This window comes from Lichenostomus cassidix, chromosome 1Aa (assembly GCF_008360975.1).
Source record: "Lichenostomus cassidix isolate B80296 chromosome 1Aa, HeHo_3.0, whole genome shotgun sequence".
Classification (NCBI taxonomy): Eukaryota; Metazoa; Chordata; class Aves; order Passeriformes; family Meliphagidae; genus Lichenostomus; species Lichenostomus cassidix.
This window is the reverse complement of record NC_139480.1, coordinates 37,028,607-37,050,823: the sequence shown is the minus strand read 5'-3', so window position 1 is coordinate 37,050,823 and position 22,217 is coordinate 37,028,607. Positions and strand designations below refer to the sequence as shown.

Sequence of the window (22,217 nt, the reverse complement as noted above, 5' to 3'; positions counted from 1 at the left end):
AAATAATACAGCAGGTGAGGTAACCCAAATGCACATGGAGTCAGCGCACACAGAAAACTTGCTGGACTGTGTCTATGAACCCTGTCATGGCAGAGACTGTGAGTCAACCTCTTGTGTTGAGCGCTGAGATGTACAACCTTATCCTCTGTAGCTGTAACCCCATTTTGTCTCTTCAGGGTCCCCATCTCCCTCCCTGCTCACCTCTCCATAAAATGCCTTTTATTAGTCCAAGCCTTGCAAGCAAAATATTTGGGAAGGACATGTTAGTTGTAAGCACAGTGACACTCAGACACAGGACAATTTAGACAGAAGAATCTGTATTAGTTTTCTGCTTTCTCTGCTTCTACCCTCCTGTGGAGTTAGGAATAAAAAGCTTTCTTTCAATGAGAAAGTAAAATTGCTGGCTGCCTGGTCAAGCAAGTGAATGCAGTGACTGTGGCATTTGTGTTGCAGCCACTTTCATACAAACGGTTCCAGATAACTTTTCAGTATCAGCCTCAATGTGTACTTTGTTCAGAAAAGATTCCCCTAATCATCAAAGCACTGCATAAAAAACAATCATAGCAATTAGGGTATGCCAAATAAAAGAGACAGCTGTGAAGATTTTTTTGTCCATTTCTCTGAACATCCTTCCTTTGATTCATTTGAGTTGAGTTCAATTTTCTAGTCTTTAACTTCAGGCTCTTTCAAACAGACACAATCCGTACAGATCTGTCCAACTGCTAACACTGCTCCACTGTCTTCAGAGCAATAGCAGGGCCTTGCTCCTCACTCATCCAGTCCTCACCCAAATATACACACTGTTTTCACCCCATCCCCAGGACACTGAATGTCTCTAAGACTCTAACTGCCCCTTCCAAAGAGTGATTTCTGCTGAGGTATTTGATAAGAAATAAGTTAGCATACTGCAGCAGGGCCAAAAGAAGTTCAACATTTAAACATTTAGGTTCTAACATAAACATAGATAAAAATTTCTATGTATCTGTGAGTTGCTTCCTTCTCTCCTCACTTGAGACTCTTTTTACATCACAAATGATGTAAATGGAATTCAGATCACTATTCCACTCGTATAGAATCTAGTATCGCTGATATTCTCATTTGCGCTTGGATTTAACAGTTGTTAAGTCATAAGATGGTAGAAGATAAAAGGGTTTTTTAAACTGAACTTTTGTCTATAGTATGTCACTTTTTTTTTTTTCTGATACACCATCAAATTTCTTCTCATGAAGCTGAAAACTAGAGGTCTTGGAAGAGCTATTAAGAAATACTCTGGAAGCAGGTACAATACAACACTTCATGCAAGAACTGGAGCCCTTTAAGAAAAAGCCACAGAGTCTTTTAAGAATAGGCTGTGCTGTACCATAGTTGTAACACTGCTGCCACAGTGGACAAAAGTGAAAAACATCACCAGTTTCCCATAAGTAGCCAAAATTTTTTGGAGAAAGTCTAAAAAGGACTAAATTCAGCCTGCTACTATTTAAAATAAGTTTGTTGTTTAAAACTGATTCAAAAGAACATGAAAATATTAACAACATGATGATTTACTTTTCTCTGAGTTAATCTGCTTTATTCTCACTTTTAACATAATGACATGAGAAAATTAACACAGTATTGGGCACTTTCTTTCACATGATCAGCAGTGTTTTATGTGAATAGGAAGCTACAAGAGGAACAATGTTTAGATGTATCTGGTGAACTTTATAGCCTCAAAAATTAGATTGTCCAGTTTAAAAGCTTTGGAAGGAAATTAATTTCAGTGCTTTGCAAAGACCTTAAAACCTCAGATTCAAAGCCCAGTCACCCCTTTAATGTGCCTATTTCCCATACACCTTTAACACTTATAGCTCAAAATGTTTATATTATTTAAATGGGAGGCATTTAGCTACCTTTTGATGTCTGTGTTGCAAGACATCATTCTAATTTGACTGATGCCTTCTCTTTCCTACACTGGTATAAGGCTCTGCATCTGTGTTCTGGGGACTGCCTGGTTTGAAATACAAATGGCAGAGACCAAATTGTCAGGACCAATACACAACTGCAGGGCACACTCAGACCAATCTGCATATTCCCTCTAGCGAAGACAGCAAGCACAATGTCCAAAATTAAAATAAGCAGACTGGTTAGAGAGGTGACACTTACAGTGCTTTCCAAACATTTCTACTTCATGACAGTTTGCCAAGCAAAGTAGCTTACAGCTCATGAGGGATTTACCAGACTGATTACAGCAACTACAGCCAACGAGCAGCACCCTTTGCAGAGCACACATCCAACTTGATTAAGCCTGCATGTAGCCCTGTCACTTGCTATAAGCCTTCCTACTTGCTTCAAATTGTTAAGCAGAAACCACAATTCCTCAATGACATCCTTCCCCATGAGCAACATCTGTAGCAGTTGCAACAATGTAATTCTCTTCCCAACAAGAAGAAAAATAATTCACATGAGGGAGGTGCTAATCCTCAGGAAAAACTTTCCTACAAAGATGTATGCAATATTCTGCAAGGCTGAGAACACATTAATGAACATCCCATTTTTATACTGGCTGAATTACTCTGTCCTCAAACTCTGTCTGTTCACGTATACAAGTAGCTTCTAGATTAATGCCACGCTTCTCTTCAGAAAGATTGTGACAGCAAGTGAAGAAGGAGGGAGTCTAATGCTGGCAGATGAATGCTGTGTACATCTTTATGAGATGCTGCTGAGATACTAAAAGAACTTTCAAAATTTGTGCAAGTACACCCATGTGTACATCCATATGAGCAAGCTGATTGCCCATCAACTCATAAAATATTTCTCCTTGTGTGCACACGTAAGGCTTATGTGTTTATTTGCACATTATAAGTTGTGTTGCCATACATTCAGTAAAGTAATTCATTATAGTATTTCTGGGTAATAATCCATTTTATTATCTCTACAATCTCTGCAGCACTAAGAAGAAAGCTGTCAGAATACATCAAAATGAAACATTTCTTCTTCACAGAGATATCTCCATCTCTCATGCAACTCGCTCATTTTGAGTATTATTCACCACTTCTCAGAGACTTTCCGTATCTTCACATCATTAATCTGTTTTAAGAATCTAAAAGAGGGTGCCCTTCTGATAAAAGCATGCCCAGATCCACCACCCTTATGAGGACTATGTCTCCACTAGCTTGCAAAGTAGCCTCAAAAGATTTGAATAATGTACTTTGAAACACAGTTGTACAATCCGTCGTAATAATGACAACATTAGCAATAAGTATCTGGAAAGAACTTCATAAATACAAGTTCTGTACTACAGGTAAGATTCATCTCAGCTGGTTTCAGACACTGAAAATTAGGTGTTTAACTTAAATTAGATGGTTCATCTCCCCTTAATTAAGGAATAGATGCACATACTGCCAGAGGATGAGTCATTCTACATTTACATAAACAATTCAGAAAAATGAAAGGAATTGCCCTCAAGAAGTATTTATCTCTGCCATCTGGATAGAGTAGGAGCCCATGCAACTAGCTCAGACTAGACATCAACCTTTTAACTGGCTTTAATGAATTAAGATGAATTCCACTCTGACCAGAGCCTCATAGAATCACAGGATCACTAGGGCTGGAAAAGGCCTCCACGATCATTGAGCACCACCAGATCAACTAAACCACAGCACTAAGTGCCATATCAACTCATTTCTTGAATGCTTCCAGAGATGGTAAATCTGCCATCTCTCTAAGCAGCCTGTTCCACTGTTTAACCATCCTTTCAGTGAAGAAAGTCTTCCTGATGGCTATCCTGAACCTCCCCTGCTGCAGCTTGAGGCTGTCCCCTTTTGTCCTGTTGCTAGCTGGGAGAGGAGGCTGACCCCCACCTGGCTCCAGCCTCCTTTCAGCTACTTGTAGAGAGTTCTGAATTTTCAGCAGGGACATCTGTCCTTTCCTAAACTGACAGACATAATTATTAGGGTTCAAATTTCCAATAAATACAAAAATTACAAGACAGAATTAACAATCTTTCCTCAAACAGTTTTTTGTTCTGTGCTCCCCATTCTACGTTAATTCTGAACTACACTAATCTACCATCCAGTAAAAAAGAGCTAGGACTCTCTTGAACTTTCCTGATACTTTCCATTGGTCCCAAGCTATTTGCAGACAGGAAAAAGCAGTCCTAAAGCTCCACATATTCTATTCATACTGACCATTAATCTTGTGCACTTAGTCCTGACTTAACAGCAACATTCAGCTATCCTGACCTAATATTACTGTAGTCAGAAAGACTTCATTAAAGAAATACAGTATTTTAGAACAATAGATTGGACTCTTTTGCTACATAGAATAAGACAGAGAAAGCTGATATGGATTGACAATAAAGATTGTGAGTGGACTTTTACTGACCACATTTCTACTGCCAAAAGTCATTTATGGGTGTGACAGAAGGAGCCTCAGTTTTAATCTTTGGAGCCATGAATGTGAACAATGCTCTCTGCAGAATTTATGAGCTGTTTTACTTATCAGTATTTACTCAGAGTTTTCATGCAGTCAGATTGATTACCCTTTCCTTATACTATTTGTGCATATACAAGTTTGGCTATATAGTGCATAAAATGGACATGAACTGCATACTGTACCATACATGGAAATTAATGGCAGTGACATGCCAATCATAGTTCTTAAATTTTTGTTCAAAAACACAACAGGGTACACTTATAAGAAATATCTAGATGTCCAAATACTTCAGCAACAAGCATAACCTAAATATTTGGGAATTTTTAATTAACTTAATTGCATAGGTCACCTAAACAGATAGAACAAAAGAAAAATAGTAAATGGAAAGAGTTTTATTTTTTTCTGCAACAAGCTCAATTTTCCTAAAACAGTTCATTCTGAATGTTTTCAAGTGCACAAAGAAGCGGAAGTTCTTCTTCACTTTTTTTCTCTTGAAATCCATAATTTCCCTGAATAAAAATCTCAGATTAAATTGTTATCAGAAAATACCAGTCAGCTGACATAAAACATCACAGGATATGAACACAGCCCAGCATTTCCAAAAATGAGACCCAATAGTATGGCTTGAAAATCTTACCTTGTGAAAGTGTGAGAGGTTATAAATTGTCTAACCACAATGAAATGGGATGATGTTCTTACTCCCATGCACAAACACGAAAACCCTCACTGATTCAAAGAACACAGCAAGTTCTAATGTTAGAAGGATTATTTAGTCATGTGTCTACAATGAAATATTTAAAGTGATGGAGCGAACAATGGACATCTTCCTAGAGGACATCAGAGAGATGGGGAGAGACCTGCAGAAGCATACAGATATAGGGTAACAGAATCTAAGAATGTTTGGAAACTGACTCCCAATAACTTAAGTAATTTCTTTACCATCTTTCCATCAGTCTCCTTAGCATTGCAGAGGCAGATTCACACCCCAGAGGAACTGGAGGAGGCAATGCATCTTGAGAGAGGAGCAGTGGAGGGACAGACAAGAGCACCACCTGCCAGACCCCAGCCTTTCACTGGGAATGTGGGCTGCTGTGCTGCTGCTGAGTGCTGTGGGTGCACTGACTGAAATCAAGGGTCTGAGCAGGTCTGATCAGTGCTTCTGCTGGGTTTGCCTGTTTTAGTATTGAACATATCAATTAATTCTACAATTAACAACAAGCAAAAACGTATGTTCTACATCTCACTTCTTTGCACACTATTATAAGCGGTAATTCTATCAGTTCTTTCCAAATTCTATCCTTTACCAAAAGATAACATATATGACATGTGATGTATACATGCACATGTATAATATACATATGTTAACAGGTATCTGTATATGAGCACACATCCCATCTCTGTATTTAATATGCACCATAAACTAAGTATGTATAGTGGTTTCACTCTACATAGGATGCACTACTGGTGCCAAAATGCTGAGGCTACATTTATGACCTCTGTACTAAAAAATTAAATCTCATGGTGGCTTTACAGGAGCTGTACTAATCTATTCAATGAATTGCTGGTTTAACATTTTGAGTCATATCCAAGCTGTATCCTGCTGCTCCAATAATCTTAGGGCACACTAATGCTTGGCACACTGAAACACATTTGAAAGTATCCTAAAAGCAGCTGCAGAAAAAATTAATCATATGAGCACGAAAATTTTTAGTTAAATAGCTGTTCTGAAGAGCTTAACTAGCTGTTAAGGGCAAAACATCCAAACTGCACTCAAAGGAAGACAGTGTATTGATCTGAAAGGAAAAGTACTGTATAGCAATGTTGCCTTACACAGTCCTTAAATACCCTATTGGAATTGTATCAAATATTAGTTGAAATATCATCATTCCTAAAGTCTAAACAAGAAAACCAAAGGCAGTTTGTAGAACAGTGCTGTTGCACTTGGAATTTCTTTTTTTTTTGTATTTAAGGGTCTATTTGCATATTTCTGTTAAAATGTTCCAGCATTTTAAAAACATAGTTGTATAATTACACAGCTAGTGATAAATCCACATTAGTCTTACCATGACAAGGACAGCAGCTCAGGAATTACAAATACATTACAGTTTGCCTCATAGTGGATCAACATGAAGTAATACCCCAACCTTTTCCAAAATGATCCAAAATGTTTGGTTGCTTTGAAATGGTAGCAATATTCACCTCTACTCAAGCCTCCACTCAACCTTCAATTCAGATTAGCTACTGCATCCATGCAGAATTTTATGAGAAATGGACTAAATTACAAGTAGAGGATATGAATACAGCAGGAACCATTATTCACCTTCCAAAAGACCAGTACTTGGATAAAATACTGATTTATGGTTTGATAAAGAGACATAATATTTCTATCTAATCAATTAGAATAAAATAACTTGTTTACATTGAAAGGTGTTGTGAATCTTGTGTTACTCTGTGCAAAGGCTGCTGAGACCTTTAAAGACAAATATACATCTGAGTGAAAATTATTTTTGAAAATATTGACTTTATTGTCATACGAGGTAAAATTCTTAAAGGGAAGTGAAGTTTTGTCCCCTTAGACTGAAATGTGACCACTATCCCTCTGTCTTTCCTGGCATTTATGTAAGTATTTCAAAATCTTTCAAAATCTTACAAATTTGCTCAAATAAAAGAGATTATTAAATGTCCAGGAAAAAAGGGATAAAATTTTCCATAGATGCAAATATTTCCATAATCCCCTTGCTTTTAGGAAGTCTGAGTTATCCATTATCTATTTTGCTGATCTGAATCTCCTCTATTATTTTTCTTTTGCCAAATTCCCTTCAAATACTTTTTTGAATAACACCATTCAGTTCAACACACTGGTACTCAGTATGTTGACTTTTGTGTGCTCCCTTTTCTGAAACTTTGCTTAATCAGCTCCCCTCAGTACTCAGTACTCTGCATCTCTGTATCATGTCCACAAATAAGGCTGAATAACTCAGAAAAAATCCTGCACTGACTTGGTGGGGCCCTGGGAAGAAAGCCTTGTTTTCATTTCCACACATTTTTCTTTTATTCCCCACTCCCTTGTGCTAATAGCTTATCTTATAAACCAAAACTCTTTAAGGCTGTGACTGACATAGCTGTCATGGATGGGGAGGGCTGCTTTGCTCTCGTTCGTCGGTAACACAAACATCAGCCCATTCCCAACAGCCAGCTGGAGAAACCTTGCTCTTGCTGAAGAAAAGTCTGGATGTGGAAGTTCTGCAAATTGGACTGTACTGAACCTCCCCACACACATCTGGAGATGGCATCACCTGAACAGAGTTTTTGACTGTCAATCACTACAATAGTTTCTTTGTGGAGCAACCTATTTCTTAGGTTTCAGCTAACAATACAGAACCACACCAGCCTTCAGAGTGATATTGCAGCAAGGTAAAGAAAACAGCAAAGACGCTGTTATTCTCTCCTTACTTTTGTCAGGATCACAAGTTTACACAGGAAAAAAAATGCATGTTGTATATAAAATGCCTTCTACTTGTGTCTTCTTATTACAAGCAGGAACAAAGAATGGATGCCTTATAAGCCTGACAGACAGGGAGCTGAAAACATCCGTAACTAAATAGGTTAAAAAATAATAATTTTTTCTATGATAATTAGAAGTAACTTCAACAACCCTTTTAAAAGTAGTTAATTAGATTATTTCCTCAGTATTAAAAAAATCTAATAATAGTAAGCCAAGAAACAACTTCACTCTAAAAAATCCATTCATTACTATCATTTCATATATGAGCTGAGTTCAAGGAGGTACTTGATAGTAACCAGAAAGGAAACTAGACTGTGAATTCCCATGTGAGTCGCTCAGCCTTACTCCCTCTCAGAAGCATTTCAAAAGAAAATCTGAACCTGTAGCTCTCAAGCTTTCAGATTTGTGCTGCTCCTTCATGAGAAACAGATTCCTCCAGCTCTTCTTTCCAGCAGTCTGTCTATGGCTGGTGAGCTGGCCAGCAATGACTAAAGCAGGCAGACTGCTCAGCTGAGGAAATTTCTAAACTCCTTTTGAACTTTTATTTGTTATTTCACATTCTTATTTAATGCCTATTTATTTCCACTACAGAGACAGCTTACAAAAAAAGAGCCCAAAAAACAAAAAACAAGCCAAAACAAAAATACTCTGCAAAAAGAAAGAAACCAACTTGTTTACTGCATAGATGTGTTGCCAGGAAATCTCATTGTTGTACTGGTGAGTAAAAATCCTGCACCCTGACTTAGGGCTTACTCACCCTAAATCACGTATGAGCCATGCAGCCTTTCCTCATTAATGAAAGTGGTCAAATGTTTTACAACACTTACTAGGAGTCATATTTTTGTGCATGGCCATGCTTATTACTAAACTGTGATGGTTTTACTCATGCCCTGTAATTCATGTCCTGGTGCACAACAGGAAGTTTTCACTGCCAAATCTTTTGGAGCTTAACACAAAATCAACAAGATACAAAGCCAGGTGTTAAAACTGTAAAAGAGAGATCATTTGAAATGGAAAACACAAGAGAGAGCTCAGCAACTATTTTTATTCCAATTTGTTTTCAAATTTGCTGCAATTGGAGAGTTTCACCTGAACAAAATGTATTGATCAACTGATGGGACATATATTGAAGGATGAAATGCTTTCTGCTGAATTAAGATCAGAAGGGCAGAGCAGCAAAGAAGGGTTTACAGGGAATAAATATAACTAAAAAGATAAGTCATACCAAATGTCATACTGAAAGTGGGTTAGGACAATACTAATATTATACTTGGTGAAATTCTCTCATGTTTTATGCAGAGTTCGTACATTTAGTAGCTGGCACCTTCTCAGTTAATATATACAGAAATATTATGATCCAGCTCTAACCACTTCAAAATTATGCTTCCCTTTGACTTGCTTGTTTTCCAAGTTCTCTCAGCTTGGTTTACACAGAACATACACACGGGCCATCAGAAATCTGCACATCTTACACGGGGGAATTGTCCCTTCACATTTACCAGACAAAACACTCTGCATTCCTTTTCTGAATTTTAAAGAAGTTATGCTATCTTTCAGCCAACATCCTCTTGCCAGTAAAAACAAAAAGGAAGGTTTGTGACCTTAAAAACATCATGGGCAAGTGAAGATTCGCACAAAATAGTCCACTACTAGCTTTGAGAATAGATATATGCTTCCTCCTCTTCCAGCTTAATCCTTAAACACCCTCGCTTGTCAAAAGGCTATTGTTAAGGCATGGGCTTCCTCCAAGACCACATCCTGTGAATCAGGTCAGAGTGAAACACAGAGCTGATTTAAATGAACTACTCTTTGCATGCCCTGTATGCAAGTGCAAGAAAAACTACGTGACTCAAAAAAAGAGTCTAGTATACTAGAGAAAAAGGGATAGTGGACGTAGACCAGAATGAACACATAGTCAAAAAAATTAGCAGTTCTCATTTGTAATTCATGCCCTTAGTATTTCCTAAATACAAATTTCTTCTACAAAGAAGCTAGGCAGTGTACTCAAAGGCAGAAATTAGGACCAAAAAATCCATTTCCCTTCAAAAGAGGCCTGCTTTTACTTCACAAATACTTAGATTTTCCACATCATATTTAATAAGTGAACAGCCTATCAACAGCATTACACACAGGACCACTGATGAGTGTCATACTGCTCCACAAAGGGCACAAAATATTTTGCATCTTTATTAAATTGTGTTAGTCTATGTTGATTGGATACATCAAAACCAAGAGAATATGGTTCCAGGAGTAAAATTCTACCTCCAGCTCAGAGCTGGGCACACACTTATACTAGCTATTCACAGTGAAATGATGACAAAGCCAAAACTGTCGTTATGAGGCAAGCAGGAAAAATAACTCATTATTTGGATGTTTCTTTCTTAACTGATCGCTTAGAAAAGACAAAGGATAGGCTTGTGGTTATCATGTGGAGATTGGGACTTGAGATATATGTGACTTGAAATTCCGAGTCCTGCCACAAAGTCCCAGCCTGAGTGTGGGAAAATCATCCATTTTCCCTTTAATCTCACCCTTCCCTCTGCACTATGGGGATAATGTTTTTCTCGTTCTCCCACAGTCCCTGTAATACAGCCATATGTTCTGTAGAGCTGGACTAATATCTGCACACATGCACACTACCTGTTATGGAAAGACATCTAGTAAAAATTGCTAGGATCAAGGTCTGGTAGAAATGAACAGAAAAATCCACAGGAAGGACATTATCATGGTTTCACTTGAGAGAAGCAGTGTTTTTCAGTATGACCAAACTCCCTAATCTTAGTGGTACCCTTCCCTCTGCTGGGTGCTTTGGGATGCTCCAGTCTTTCAGGAACCCCCTACAGAATGCAGCCAGATGAAATATTCACTGCAGTGCTCCTGCAGAAGGGGATTTTAAAGTAAGGATTTTTAAGTTCATAGGTCTTCTCTGTTCCTTGCTATAGCGGAAAGAACTGAGTCCCCAGGAGTCACTCTGCCATCAGATCTCACAGGATCTTGCGGCATGAGGACACTCCAATACAGGAAATGAGTGTTTCCAAGCAAGCAGCTGGCTTTCTGGCCTCCAAGAATACCCTATCTGTGCTTTCGGAAAACTTAACAGGAACTGCAAATATCTCTGGAAACACCACACTGCACAATGGCACCTTTTCTAAGGAAGTAAATCTGCCTCCAAAGAGAGTCCTTACATATCTATGTAACGTGGGCTGTGGTGCTGTCAGCTCAGGTTCCCAGGACAGCATGGTTTCATTACCATGTACCTGAAGTGAGCTGAACCAAGGAGCGAAAAAACAGAATGAGAAGACCATCAAGATTGTCACCGAGTCCTTTGCAGAATGAAGGATCGATGCTAGTAATACTACAAGTTTCAAGTGTACACATTTGGTTTTCCGGTGATGGAGATGCTGTCTTTTTTGCAGGCAAAGTGTTCCCCTATTTAGCTACTATTATGGCTGGGAAGTTTTACTAAAGCTTAACTAAAATCTCCTGGGGTGTAATATAAACCCATTATTTTCATCAGAAGATGGAGACCACTTATCTCCACTTGTGGTTATAAAGAGCACATTATCCCAGGGGCCTGCAAGAGTGTTGCACCAAGCAAATGCTGCTGGGTTGCTTCAATTCTTCTGGTGCATTCACAGTGGGTCATCATGCAAACACACTCCCATTTCTGAGGAAAGGATTTTCATTGAGTAGTTGTTTGGTCAGGAAATCCCTAAGCAGCTTCCCCAGGCACAAATGTAATACAAAAGAATATGTGTAATTGTTTTCTGATAATGTGCAATACCAGCTCACAATGCACCAATTAAGTTGAGTTCTACATTCTTATTTTGTAGGAGAAATAACATGAAAGCAGTAGAAATTTAGGCAGAGGTCTTAATCTCAGGTTGGTCAGTACCCTCCTATCCATGATGCCAATCACAAATTACAGATGAAAAGCATCATTCAACCTACATTCAATATAATATGTTCACAAATACGAAAGCTTTGAGAGTTGGCATTGTGTTACTTTACATATATCTTAACTACATGAAAATGTGCTTGATACAGATGTTTGGACAATAAACATGTAACAGTGAAATTTACTCCAAGCTTATACAGCATGGAGCTCTGAAATTAGTTATAATATAGCGTAGACAGATGGTACCGGAAGCATAAAGAACATTAAAGATACTGTTATCTGTTTGATAAAGAAATAATTCAGAGCACAAGGCAATAAGCTGAAATTGCTGACAATCTGAACTCCTGCCAACTGTGCTGGCTTCACTGGGGCTGTGTGAAATTTAAACACACATAGTCCCAGGTGTCCACAGTGCTGACTGAAATTTCTGGCAGCTAGTTCAATGCTTTTGAAACACTGCTGGCTTCCCATCACTAGTGGTCACTATGGGGAGAAGATAGGCAGTTTCTGGCTGCTTCTGCTGCCCTTTTTGTTGCCTTGGCTGTAGTGCTGTAAATGAAACACTCGGCACAATGAGCAGCCTCCTTTCTTGCCAACCCACAAGGCAGATGTCTCCAGTGCACTAGAGCTGAGAAAAGGAAGGGTATGACAAAATGGGGAAAGAAACTCATTTATTTATGTTCCCTAGATTCAGTGTGTCAAGAAACTCAGTGGAGCTTGGCCCACAGAGACCAGACAAAAAAGTATCCAAGAAATTAAAAGGTCAAAGAGATGTGGGATTGCAACAGATGCCTTGCTTTGGAGAGATTTGAGGGATGGTGGGAAAGGGTCACACAAAACCTAAGTAAATGGTGTGGAAGGGTTAGCTGAGGAAAGACAGAGATATGGAAGTCATTTATGGCACACATCTGGTTTTCCAATGTGCACAGTACTCCTGTTGACGTGAGCAGGAGCTCCACCCATGTATGGAAAACAAAAATATTTGTCTTGAAATCTGTCTGTATAGAGGAGCCTAGCTGTTCTCCAAGTTTGATGTCTTGTGACAAGCAAGATTTACCACATCACTGACAAACTACTTAAAATTGATGAGGGAAAAATGAAAAGTTTCCATGCTTATCCTAATGTCCTAGTGCAAAAGGGCTGGCTGGATGACACTAGAAGCCTTCAGAATAAAACTGAGATGCAATGGTACAATACCAAATGAAATGGACCTTTAGAGTCACTTTAACAGCACCAGCATGTGCTTTTGCCTAATCAGATCAAAGTATTCAGCCTGGTTTTGTGATACTGATATTCATTTTACATTACTTTAACAACATTCACTTGGTACAACGGTTTTGGACCCCATTCTCTGTTAGACATGCTCCCCAGGTAGCACACATCTATTCGGCTCTCCCCTGCTGATTTACAGACTGCTTCCCCAGCTTAATTGCTCAGATTTCTGTGCTCTACAGAAGAAGTTGGTTGTGTCTCTTTACTCAGGCGGACAAGTAATATTCATCATTTCTTCCAGAAGGCCTTGCAGAAGATCCATTTCCTGAGCTCCCCTGAGATATTCCTGTATAAAAATTGAATTGTTTAATGAACTTAGTGGGGTTGGACCCTTCTAAAAGAGGGCACAAACAACTGTCTATTTATCATCTGGATACCAGTATCGCCGTACTACTAGGATCTTACTACAAGCCCCCAAAACTGAAGTATCTAAAAAAGTTTTAGGCTTACATATGTGTACTGGATCAGCTGGGGAGGCTGAATAGCACTTTCTGAATGATAATGAACAGTGATATGAAAAATGCTGCAGGCAAGACAGGAAGACTTGATTAGGGGATAGAGAGAAAAATAAGTCATATGCAGTAGCCTGTAAAGATGTCTGCCAACAGGAAGGAAGAAGTAGATAAAGCAGACAGCAGCAGACAGATAGCATGAACAAAGAGAAACTGAAAACAAAACAAAAAAAACCCCCAAAGAAATAAGGTAATATGACAGTAAAGGAATTAATTTACTCAGGAAAGAAGGCTAAAATCTTATCATCCAAGTCCTACAACCAAAACACTACAATTAATATATCAGATTAATCTCAGAGAAAATTCACTTTGGAAGAATAAATGATGGTGCAGGGCTCTTCAAAGAAGAAAGTCTGATGATGAGAGGAGAGCTTTGTGAACATAAAGCAGGGCACTGCAAGGAGCTGCCCCAGGAAGCCAGACCAGAAGACCAGTGTGCCCAGCAGGGGTTACTGACTCCCAGCAGCTGCTCAGCTTTGTTCTGGAGCAGATTCATGGCAATGCACTTGTGACTTCACCATCAAATGTGTGAGAGTAGCTGAAATCAATCACCCTTTAAGGTGACCTGGAGTAAAACACTACTGCCACTGGCATTTTGCTACAGGTTTGTAATACAGACGCACAGAAGGGAGATCCTGCAGTCCAACCCCCCTAATAAAGCAGGTTCACCTAGAACAGGTTGCACAGGGTTGCATCCAGACAGGTTTTGAATATCTCCAGACTCCGCAACTTCTCTGGGCAGCCTGTTCCAGTGCTTTGTCATTCTCTAAGTAAAGAATTTTTTCCTGAAATTCAGTAGAAATTCCTGTGCTTCAGTTTGTGCTCTTTGTCCCTTGTCCTGCTGCTGGGAGCAACCAAAGAGTCTGTGTCCAGCCCCTCAACACCCACCCTTAAGATAATATAGTGCAGAGTTATGATTTAGTGGTCAAATAAGTTGGTTTTGCAAATAAATTCTTTCTTCATTCCTATAGTTTTAAGTCGTTTAATTTACCTTTCTACAATATTGATGGATATTTTTTGCACTTTGTTACTGTTTAGCAGCATATTCTACAACTGGAACAGAATCAAAAAGCAACCTACCATGATCTGATGATTAATTTTGCAAGCAGTATACAAGTAGTGGTAAAGAAATACAGATAATACTACACCCACAGTTAGAAAAATATTGGAAAATAGAGTGGTGTTTTCAGACATGGTTTTGCATAAAAACACTCTACAGACCAGCTGAACAGCAAAACTCCATCTGCTTCAAAGACAGCCAGCATTTCACCTCATGAATCCAGCAGCTGGATTCTGTTCCTGTGTACATATATAGGAATAAACTTTTGTCTATATGATACTCAGGGAAAAAGAATGTGGTCTGAATACTTGTGTTCAAGTATTTTGCATGACTATTCACATCATTAAAGTGTTCATGCAGTCAGCCTAAACATGAGTGGGTTTAGCAAGAAAGCAGATGGACCTGTTGTATGAGACTTAGGTACCAAAGCACAAATTATGAAAATTTTGAACAAAAGTGCATTTAAATAACCTACACACAGAATAATTTAAATCATTAGCAACTTATTATTTGCTTTCATAAGCTCAACTAAGTTCTATTCTATTAAGAAAAAAGTTAAACATAATCACCTCAAGCTTTTTCTACCACTGTTTTTTTATTATAGTATCACTTTTATTAAACTTCAAACTTCATCATGTCCACAAACAAGAAAACAACGAAGAATACATGTGCAAGTGCAATAAAATTACGTAAGATGGGAGAAACAGCAGGGGAAAAGAGAACTGATGTATTCCTAACCAGCCTTGGCCTTGAGAGAAAGCCAACACAAGTGTCAAAGGTCTTGAACAATCAGGTTTGGTGAGAGTGAAGTTCATAGAGGAAACAGCTGGATGGCAATGATCTACTGTATTGACATGCAGAACCCAAATTTATTTTAGACTCCTTAGCACTTATAGATAGCAACAGGATATGCCACAGTGACTACATGTGTCAATCTAAGAGCCTTCCAGACAGGATGAGAAAACATGTGACCCAAAGCACAGCAAATGTAAACCACCAAGCAAGGCAAAAGGCACTGCTTTCAGCAAAGACCAAAAGTTAACCAGATGATGAATTCATATGTTCCATTGTCTTTTGCAGATAGAAATCCATATTTTTCCCTCAAAAATCAGTGCTGCCTTATATCCAATGATATATATAACATATGCATACAAGAAATATGTTAGTCAGATTTTACTCTCCGTTGGAAACTCAGACTAGGTATTCACTACATTTTGAATGAAAAACCTTTTATCTGATCATTTTTATAATTACACAGTACCAAGGTACAGCATTTTATACAACAGCCACAGAGAGATATGACATTGAATAATGTGTTTGCTAACCAAAAGTCTATTGGAATCAGCACTTACAAATGGTCAAGCTTTGGGATTACACAACCTCTAGTGCAGAACTTGCATCTGCTCAGCAAACCTGAGGAGACATTAACAGCTCTGTCAAATCTGTGCTTAGAACTCCTGTTTAAATAGCCTACATATACTTCTGAGGCTACCAAGGTGGCATGGATCTCCATCACTAATGAAGAAAACAACATTCAACACTTTTAGGCTGATCCTTTGAAGCTTACTAGTAAGAAAAGAATTAAAATAATGTCTTCTTCATAAATACCTATCCACCTGACAGTCCAAACCCCTTTGGCAAAGAGATTTCATGAAACTTGCTGAAAAGGTGAATAAAAGAGCATATTTCCAAATATGTGCCTGGAAGAAATTTGAGCAAAGGGCTACCACTAAGCTTTACTGGGAGTGTCAGACTTGTAAGGGGGTAATACAGAAATGCTTCAGAAATTAGTAACTTTTTGAATGTTCCGCACTTCTATAAATCCAGGTGGCCAGGGGAAGCTTTCAGACCATCATGTGTACAGCTTAGTCCTACTCTTTACAGATCATCTCTTAAAACTCCCCAGCATTGAGAACATATATAGAGAAAGATGTCATGGCTGGTAGGTTGTTTTTTGTAAGTTGGTTTGCTTTTCGTTGCTGTCTTTAAAAAAACAGTCTCTGAGATGACAGGTATTGTCAAACCAATGAAATGGTGAATTGCTATCACAGTTGGCATCTATCCAGCCTGTTCCTTTACTCACCAGAAGTTCATCAGGGTTCAGACGCCTTGGGAGGTTATGACTCCCAGTTGGTCTCACACTAATTACTGGTAGTTCCCAAGTGGTCTAAATACTGAAGGCAAGATTCTTTATATCTTTTTCCACACTTTTTGAAGTAAACAAGAAACATTTCTCAGCAGCCAATGTAACCTTTTGCTTTTTTCATGGAAAATAGTATTTGCTAATCTAATTTGCTTTTCATGGAACATCCATTAAGGAACACCATTAAAAAACAAACAAAGAGTATTTTCTATGAAAAATAAGTAAACAAGCAGGAATTGCATTGTGTTGAAAACTTATTATCATCAAATTTATATTATCTTCATACTCATGCTATAGAAACAGGCTGTTCATCACTTGTGGTAATCAAAAGATGAACAGTTTGCTCTTTTTTTTACATTTCTATGTAGCTTGTGTGACACCACCAGTGCATTGTCTCTGGGAGACAGAGAGATGTGACACAGAAAACCCCAAGGGAAAATTCAAGTGGCATGACCAAAATCTCATGTGGAAATATGTGGCAAGGTTTAAAAAGGAAACCAAATATTGAGGATCCCAACCCTATGCTTTAACCACAAAACCAACTTTCTTCACTAGTACTGAATTAACCCAGTAAATAAAAACAAAGAAAAAAACCAAATATATCTATTATGTGCATCTTTACACTGTAACAACTCTAATGACATTTAAGTGTTCTCAAACTAAGATACAATTACAAATATATGTTTAATTCCAGTGTGGTAATCAGTTCCACAAACCAAGAGTACTAGAAAAGCAAGAGGAAGTAGCCTCACAGCTTGCTGAAACTGTGTAAACCACACATGAAGACGTAAAGTAGTGACTGAAAGAACTACAGAAATATATGCTGCTGACAAGAAGGGACTCAATACTCATGTACAAAGCATGAAAAATGTTTTCAACTACAGCAGAAAGACTAGTTGAAAAATCAAGCAGGAGGTTGGTTTTTTTTTTTAGTTAATTAGGACTCAAAAAGAATTCCCTTACAAAAGAGAAAACCCTAAAAAGTCTAAAAAATATTGTGGCATCTACTTCAGATAATCCAGGTTTTTTTTAAATCACAATGAACTGGGGCTAGATAGGAGATAGGAAGAAGCTATTTTGCAGGAGAGAAAAGCACAAGTACTTTTCACTGAGAAGCTGTTATTCTGGTTCAGCAGTTCTGCAGCAAGAATAGCCAGATCATTTGAAAATTGAAAAGAAAATCAATTGCATGTTTTTATTTTAAAAGAGCCTCCCTGTGGGAATAGGTGTGGGCGTGAGATCTCTTTTTAAATTTCATAATATTACATAAAGCTGCCAAGTTTTTTTTTTTAAATACTCTGTTTACTGGGTGCCAGAATGATTTTTCTCTCCTTATGATTCTACTGATCCTTATCAGAATTCATCTGTGAAGTGAGTAACACTAACATTTAAAAACAGAGTATTTATTCAAACAGCAACACTGAGCAAAACAAATTTCCAAGGCTGTTATGAGAGTTCAGTGATGACAGCAAAAGTCTATTTACTCATTTACCCCCAAGTTCTGCATGCAGAAAGTTTGTATCAAAGCTTTTTCAAAGCTAATCAACACTTTTTGAGAATTGAGTACCCCAGGTAAAGTTTACAACTAACCTTGCTATCTTCGATCTCCTGGGTTTTTCCTTGAAGCGTTTTCCTCTCTCCAAAATCACAGGTTGACTTTAATGCAAGCTGACAAGAAAGCATCGAGCTCTCTGCCCCAGTAAGCTCCAAAGATTTTGGTGAGTACTTCTGTGAGCCGGCGGGGCCAAGGTTGGGTATCGGGAGGGCAGTGTGGACAGGCTTTGACCCCACGGCTGGCTGCCTCAGCTTGGAGGCAACCCCAAGCACAGGCATGGCTTCTATAAAAGTATCTTCTTTCTGCCAAAGAAAATGCTCCTGACCTCAGTCTGGTAGGCTCCAGCTTCAGCAATTTCAGAACGAATGCTTTAAACAAAAGTAGCAGTCATCTTTTCAAAAAAGTCTTAAAACAATAATATTACGAGTTTCACAAGGAAGCAAAACTTTTCCTTCATCTCTCCCCTTCTCCCTCGCAGCCACTCACACGCACTGCTCAGTGAGTCAGTGGCTCTGTAAGACTAAACGCTCCTCTGGGGCGTGAACTTTTCTTGAAGGTAACTGCCACAGAGCTGCCTGTCTGGGATTAAAGAACTCATAAATTCGCTTTCTCTTCTTCCTACAGCATTCCAGGTCTGTGCATTAAGTGAATGAAGGATGGGAGAAAAGGAGAGAGAGAGAGAAGAGAGGAAACCTCCCCGTACTCCAACTGTCAAAACAGCTCCGAGACCACAACACTGGAAGCAGAGACCTCTTCCTGACTACATAAATAACCAGCCCACATCTTAAAAAACACCAAACCTCTTTTTTTTTCTGATTAAAAAAAAAAAAAAGAACCCGAGTAGGGGCCAAAGTAAACAGCTGCTGGACGAGTTTTCATCCCGGAAATAATCTCAGCAATGAAGCTGTTTGTCTGATTCCTGGCTATTTTTCACTGCTGACAACCATGAGCTACGGTGTTTCATTCTCTGTTCCTCCCGTGAAATCAGGTTAAAATCGTGCAAGAGCGTGGCTAGAAACAGACACTGAATCACACTGTGGGTAATGTCTGTCTGTGCTATGAAAAATCCATACAAAAACACAGAGCAGGATATAGGAGAATCATGAGCATTGTTAGAAGATTTAGTCAATACAGCTTTTCAGTGCTCTCTTTTTTTTTTCTTTCTTAGTGGTGGTGTTAACGTCATCTATTCAGTGTTAACACTTCCCTTTCTAAAAACACTGAAAGCTCCGTGAAGTCCATGTCCAACACATCACTTCTGCTTGTTGCTCACAGCAATATTCTTGCTGGCAACCTCAAATCCTTGAACATAAAAATACAAGTCAGGCAGGCAGACCAGGCTCCAAAATGAGTCATGATGGACAGTCCAAATTGTTGAGCAGCATAAACACTTACTTAAAAGAACAACTGTAAATTCCTTTGAGATCCTGTAGCAGGAGAATCCCTTTTAAACTGACATGAGGAAAAAACCTGTGCAGAAATATCACACCATTTAACTCCTATGGGATTTTATTACCCAGCATTATAGACATGTGTTTTTCTGTTGTCTTCCAAAATAAAACATAAGATGACTTGGCTTTGTGTGCCCCAATATACTACATGGTATTAACTATGCCTTCCTTGAATAGTATGTATTATTACCACTACAGACATAAGCACAAGAGAAAATAAGAGCCTCCTGGACTTTTACGTTGTCAAAACAAGGATGGCAAAAGTTAGAAAAAGCATTGAAAAGAAAACAAAATAAATGAGAAGCAGACTAAAAAGACCTTAAATCATTCTTTGAAAATATTTTGCAGAATAAACCTGTGGTACCTGCAGTATTGTCCTTTATCACTCATTTACAAAGATCACACTGACACAGTAGATAAATCCAGCTCTCTGTATTGACTTATAAAATATCCCATTCTTGTTGGTGCTTTGTAGGAGTTAATTTGACCTGTTTTATTAACCTCCTGAGTTTTGAAGTGAGAATACAGAGAATCAGCAAACATATTTCAGCATCTTCTGCTTAAATGCCATTTGATTTTGCCAGCATGAACAGTAGCTGCCAAGGGTTGTGTGCAAGAGTGCACAGAGGTAGCTGCTCTGAATTTTAGACAAATTCCTACCCCACAGGATCCATCACTTTGCTCCAATGATTGGAAGATTCTTGTTTGGTGTGATATTTCAGGTCTTCTGCAGAGCAAAGGGGAAGAAAGCTCCTTGTGCGGTCTGCATTTGTTCTCCAGCATTATAAAGTGCTGTGGCTGTGTAAGGAATTTAGATTTCTTAGGCACAACTGTTAACAGTTAACGCTTCAGAAAATGCACATATGCGAAGACTGAAGTGGACCACAGGAAAAGAGGGATTTACCTCTTGCAAGTTTAAGAAGATGAAAAATCCTCATGAGAACTGTTACCCAATGATCAAGACAAAGAATAAACTACAGCCATGAGACAGATACTTTCTTAAAAAGAACTTTGCCAAAAAAAGTGTAATTGAATCTTATTACTTCTCGGGGTTATAATTTTACAAAGTAATGCACTATGGTAATCTTGCTGATCTTCCTTTGAATATGAATGATGAGGTCATGATACCCACAGTCTCTTTTGCAACCCATTTTCCCAGCACAGAAACCCTGAAAATAATAAGTAAGCAAGCTTACTAGGAGAGAGTCATCTGTAATGCATAACCAACAGGATTTGGAAACAATGATGTGAGGCTGGTGTTACTGCTACTCTTTCGAAATAATTCTTCATTATAGTTTATTTTAAGCTAGTACCAGGTCAGGGCCATCAACTTCAGAACCCATCTAGCTAGAATTTGTACAATGATGAATACACAGAAATGCTTCCAACCTACTGAAGATGCAAAGAAGAGTATGCAAGGTTCTTTGCATGAAACATGAAAGATAATGGAGGAAAACAATTATACACTGTAAGAATGTGGTTACAAGCCTAGTTTTCCTTTTCTTGTTTTCTCTAATTCTAAGTAAAAGATAAATAAACAAACATCTGCTATTCTTAAAAATCACTTAGCTACAATTTTTGCCTGAAAGGCTCTTGTGTACCTCATGATGAACGTGGGCTTTATGAAGGCTATCCTGAGGGAAAGAATATTTAACAGCTGAGCTTCAGTACTGTTTTCCACACAAACAGGAAACTACAGGATAGAACATCTGTGGACAACATACACAAACTGTCACCAGATTCAGGTGCTGGTGGAATGACCCTGCAGGCAGAAGGTGTCTGAAGATTCTGTAAGGGAAGGAACTGTGGGGAAAGGGCAAAGCTGGAAGCTGCAAAGAAGGGCACATTGTCAGGCATCAAGCTGACAATGTGAGTTTGGTGGGATTTTCCTCAGTATCTCTGGAGTGGGAAGCTAACTGACTGTCAAGCAGGGCAGCAAGGGAGAACCCAAAATCAAAATGAGGATGACTTAGATATGTGTGAATAATATCCAAACAGAAAAAAAGACATACCTGTGAGAAAACAGGGGTGAATGAACTGTAAGCTATGCCTATAACCTGGAGTTACATGAAAACAAATACAACACCAGACTGCCTGGCATGAGGGGCAAAAGTATTATAGTCAGGATAGAGAAATGGCTGACAGAAATAAGGGACACGCATTTTCACTTGGTTACATGAAACTGATATATCTAGAAAGGGACTGCAGAGAAACAGGTCAGGCTAAGCATTGTTCAGAGAGGAACTGTAGATTTCTAATTTATCCTCTTAGACATTTATTAGTGTAGACATCCTCCAGCCAGGCAGCTAGGGGACATCATCTGGATTCAGGATACAGGAGGATGAACACAGATGATGACTGAAGTCCTGACACAAGGGAAATTATGAAGTTGTGCAGGAAGGCTTAGAGAG

At 38.6% G+C, this 22,217-nt stretch overlaps 1 protein-coding gene across 9 annotated transcripts in view; it reads right to left on the bottom strand.

The window, feature by feature from the left end:
* NAV3 (neuron navigator 3) overlaps nt 1–22,217 on the bottom strand; it is a 508,081-nt gene that overhangs the window by 232,875 nt on the left and 252,989 nt on the right. For 4 of the 9 annotated variants that reach the window (XM_085045433.1, XM_085045444.1, XM_085045465.1 and 1 more), the window contains exon 1: nt 18,391–19,079. The exons of 2 other annotated variants lie outside the window; for them this stretch is intronic. In XM_085045433.1, coding sequence (XP_084901559.1) covers nt 18,391–18,633 — 243 coding nt within the window. In that variant the 5' untranslated portion in view covers nt 18,634–19,079. Of the gene's footprint in view, nt 1–18,390; nt 19,080–22,217 lie in introns of those variants that run through there. 3 more of the 9 variants (XM_085045518.1, XM_085045455.1, XM_085045528.1) reach the window with 2 other exon arrangements.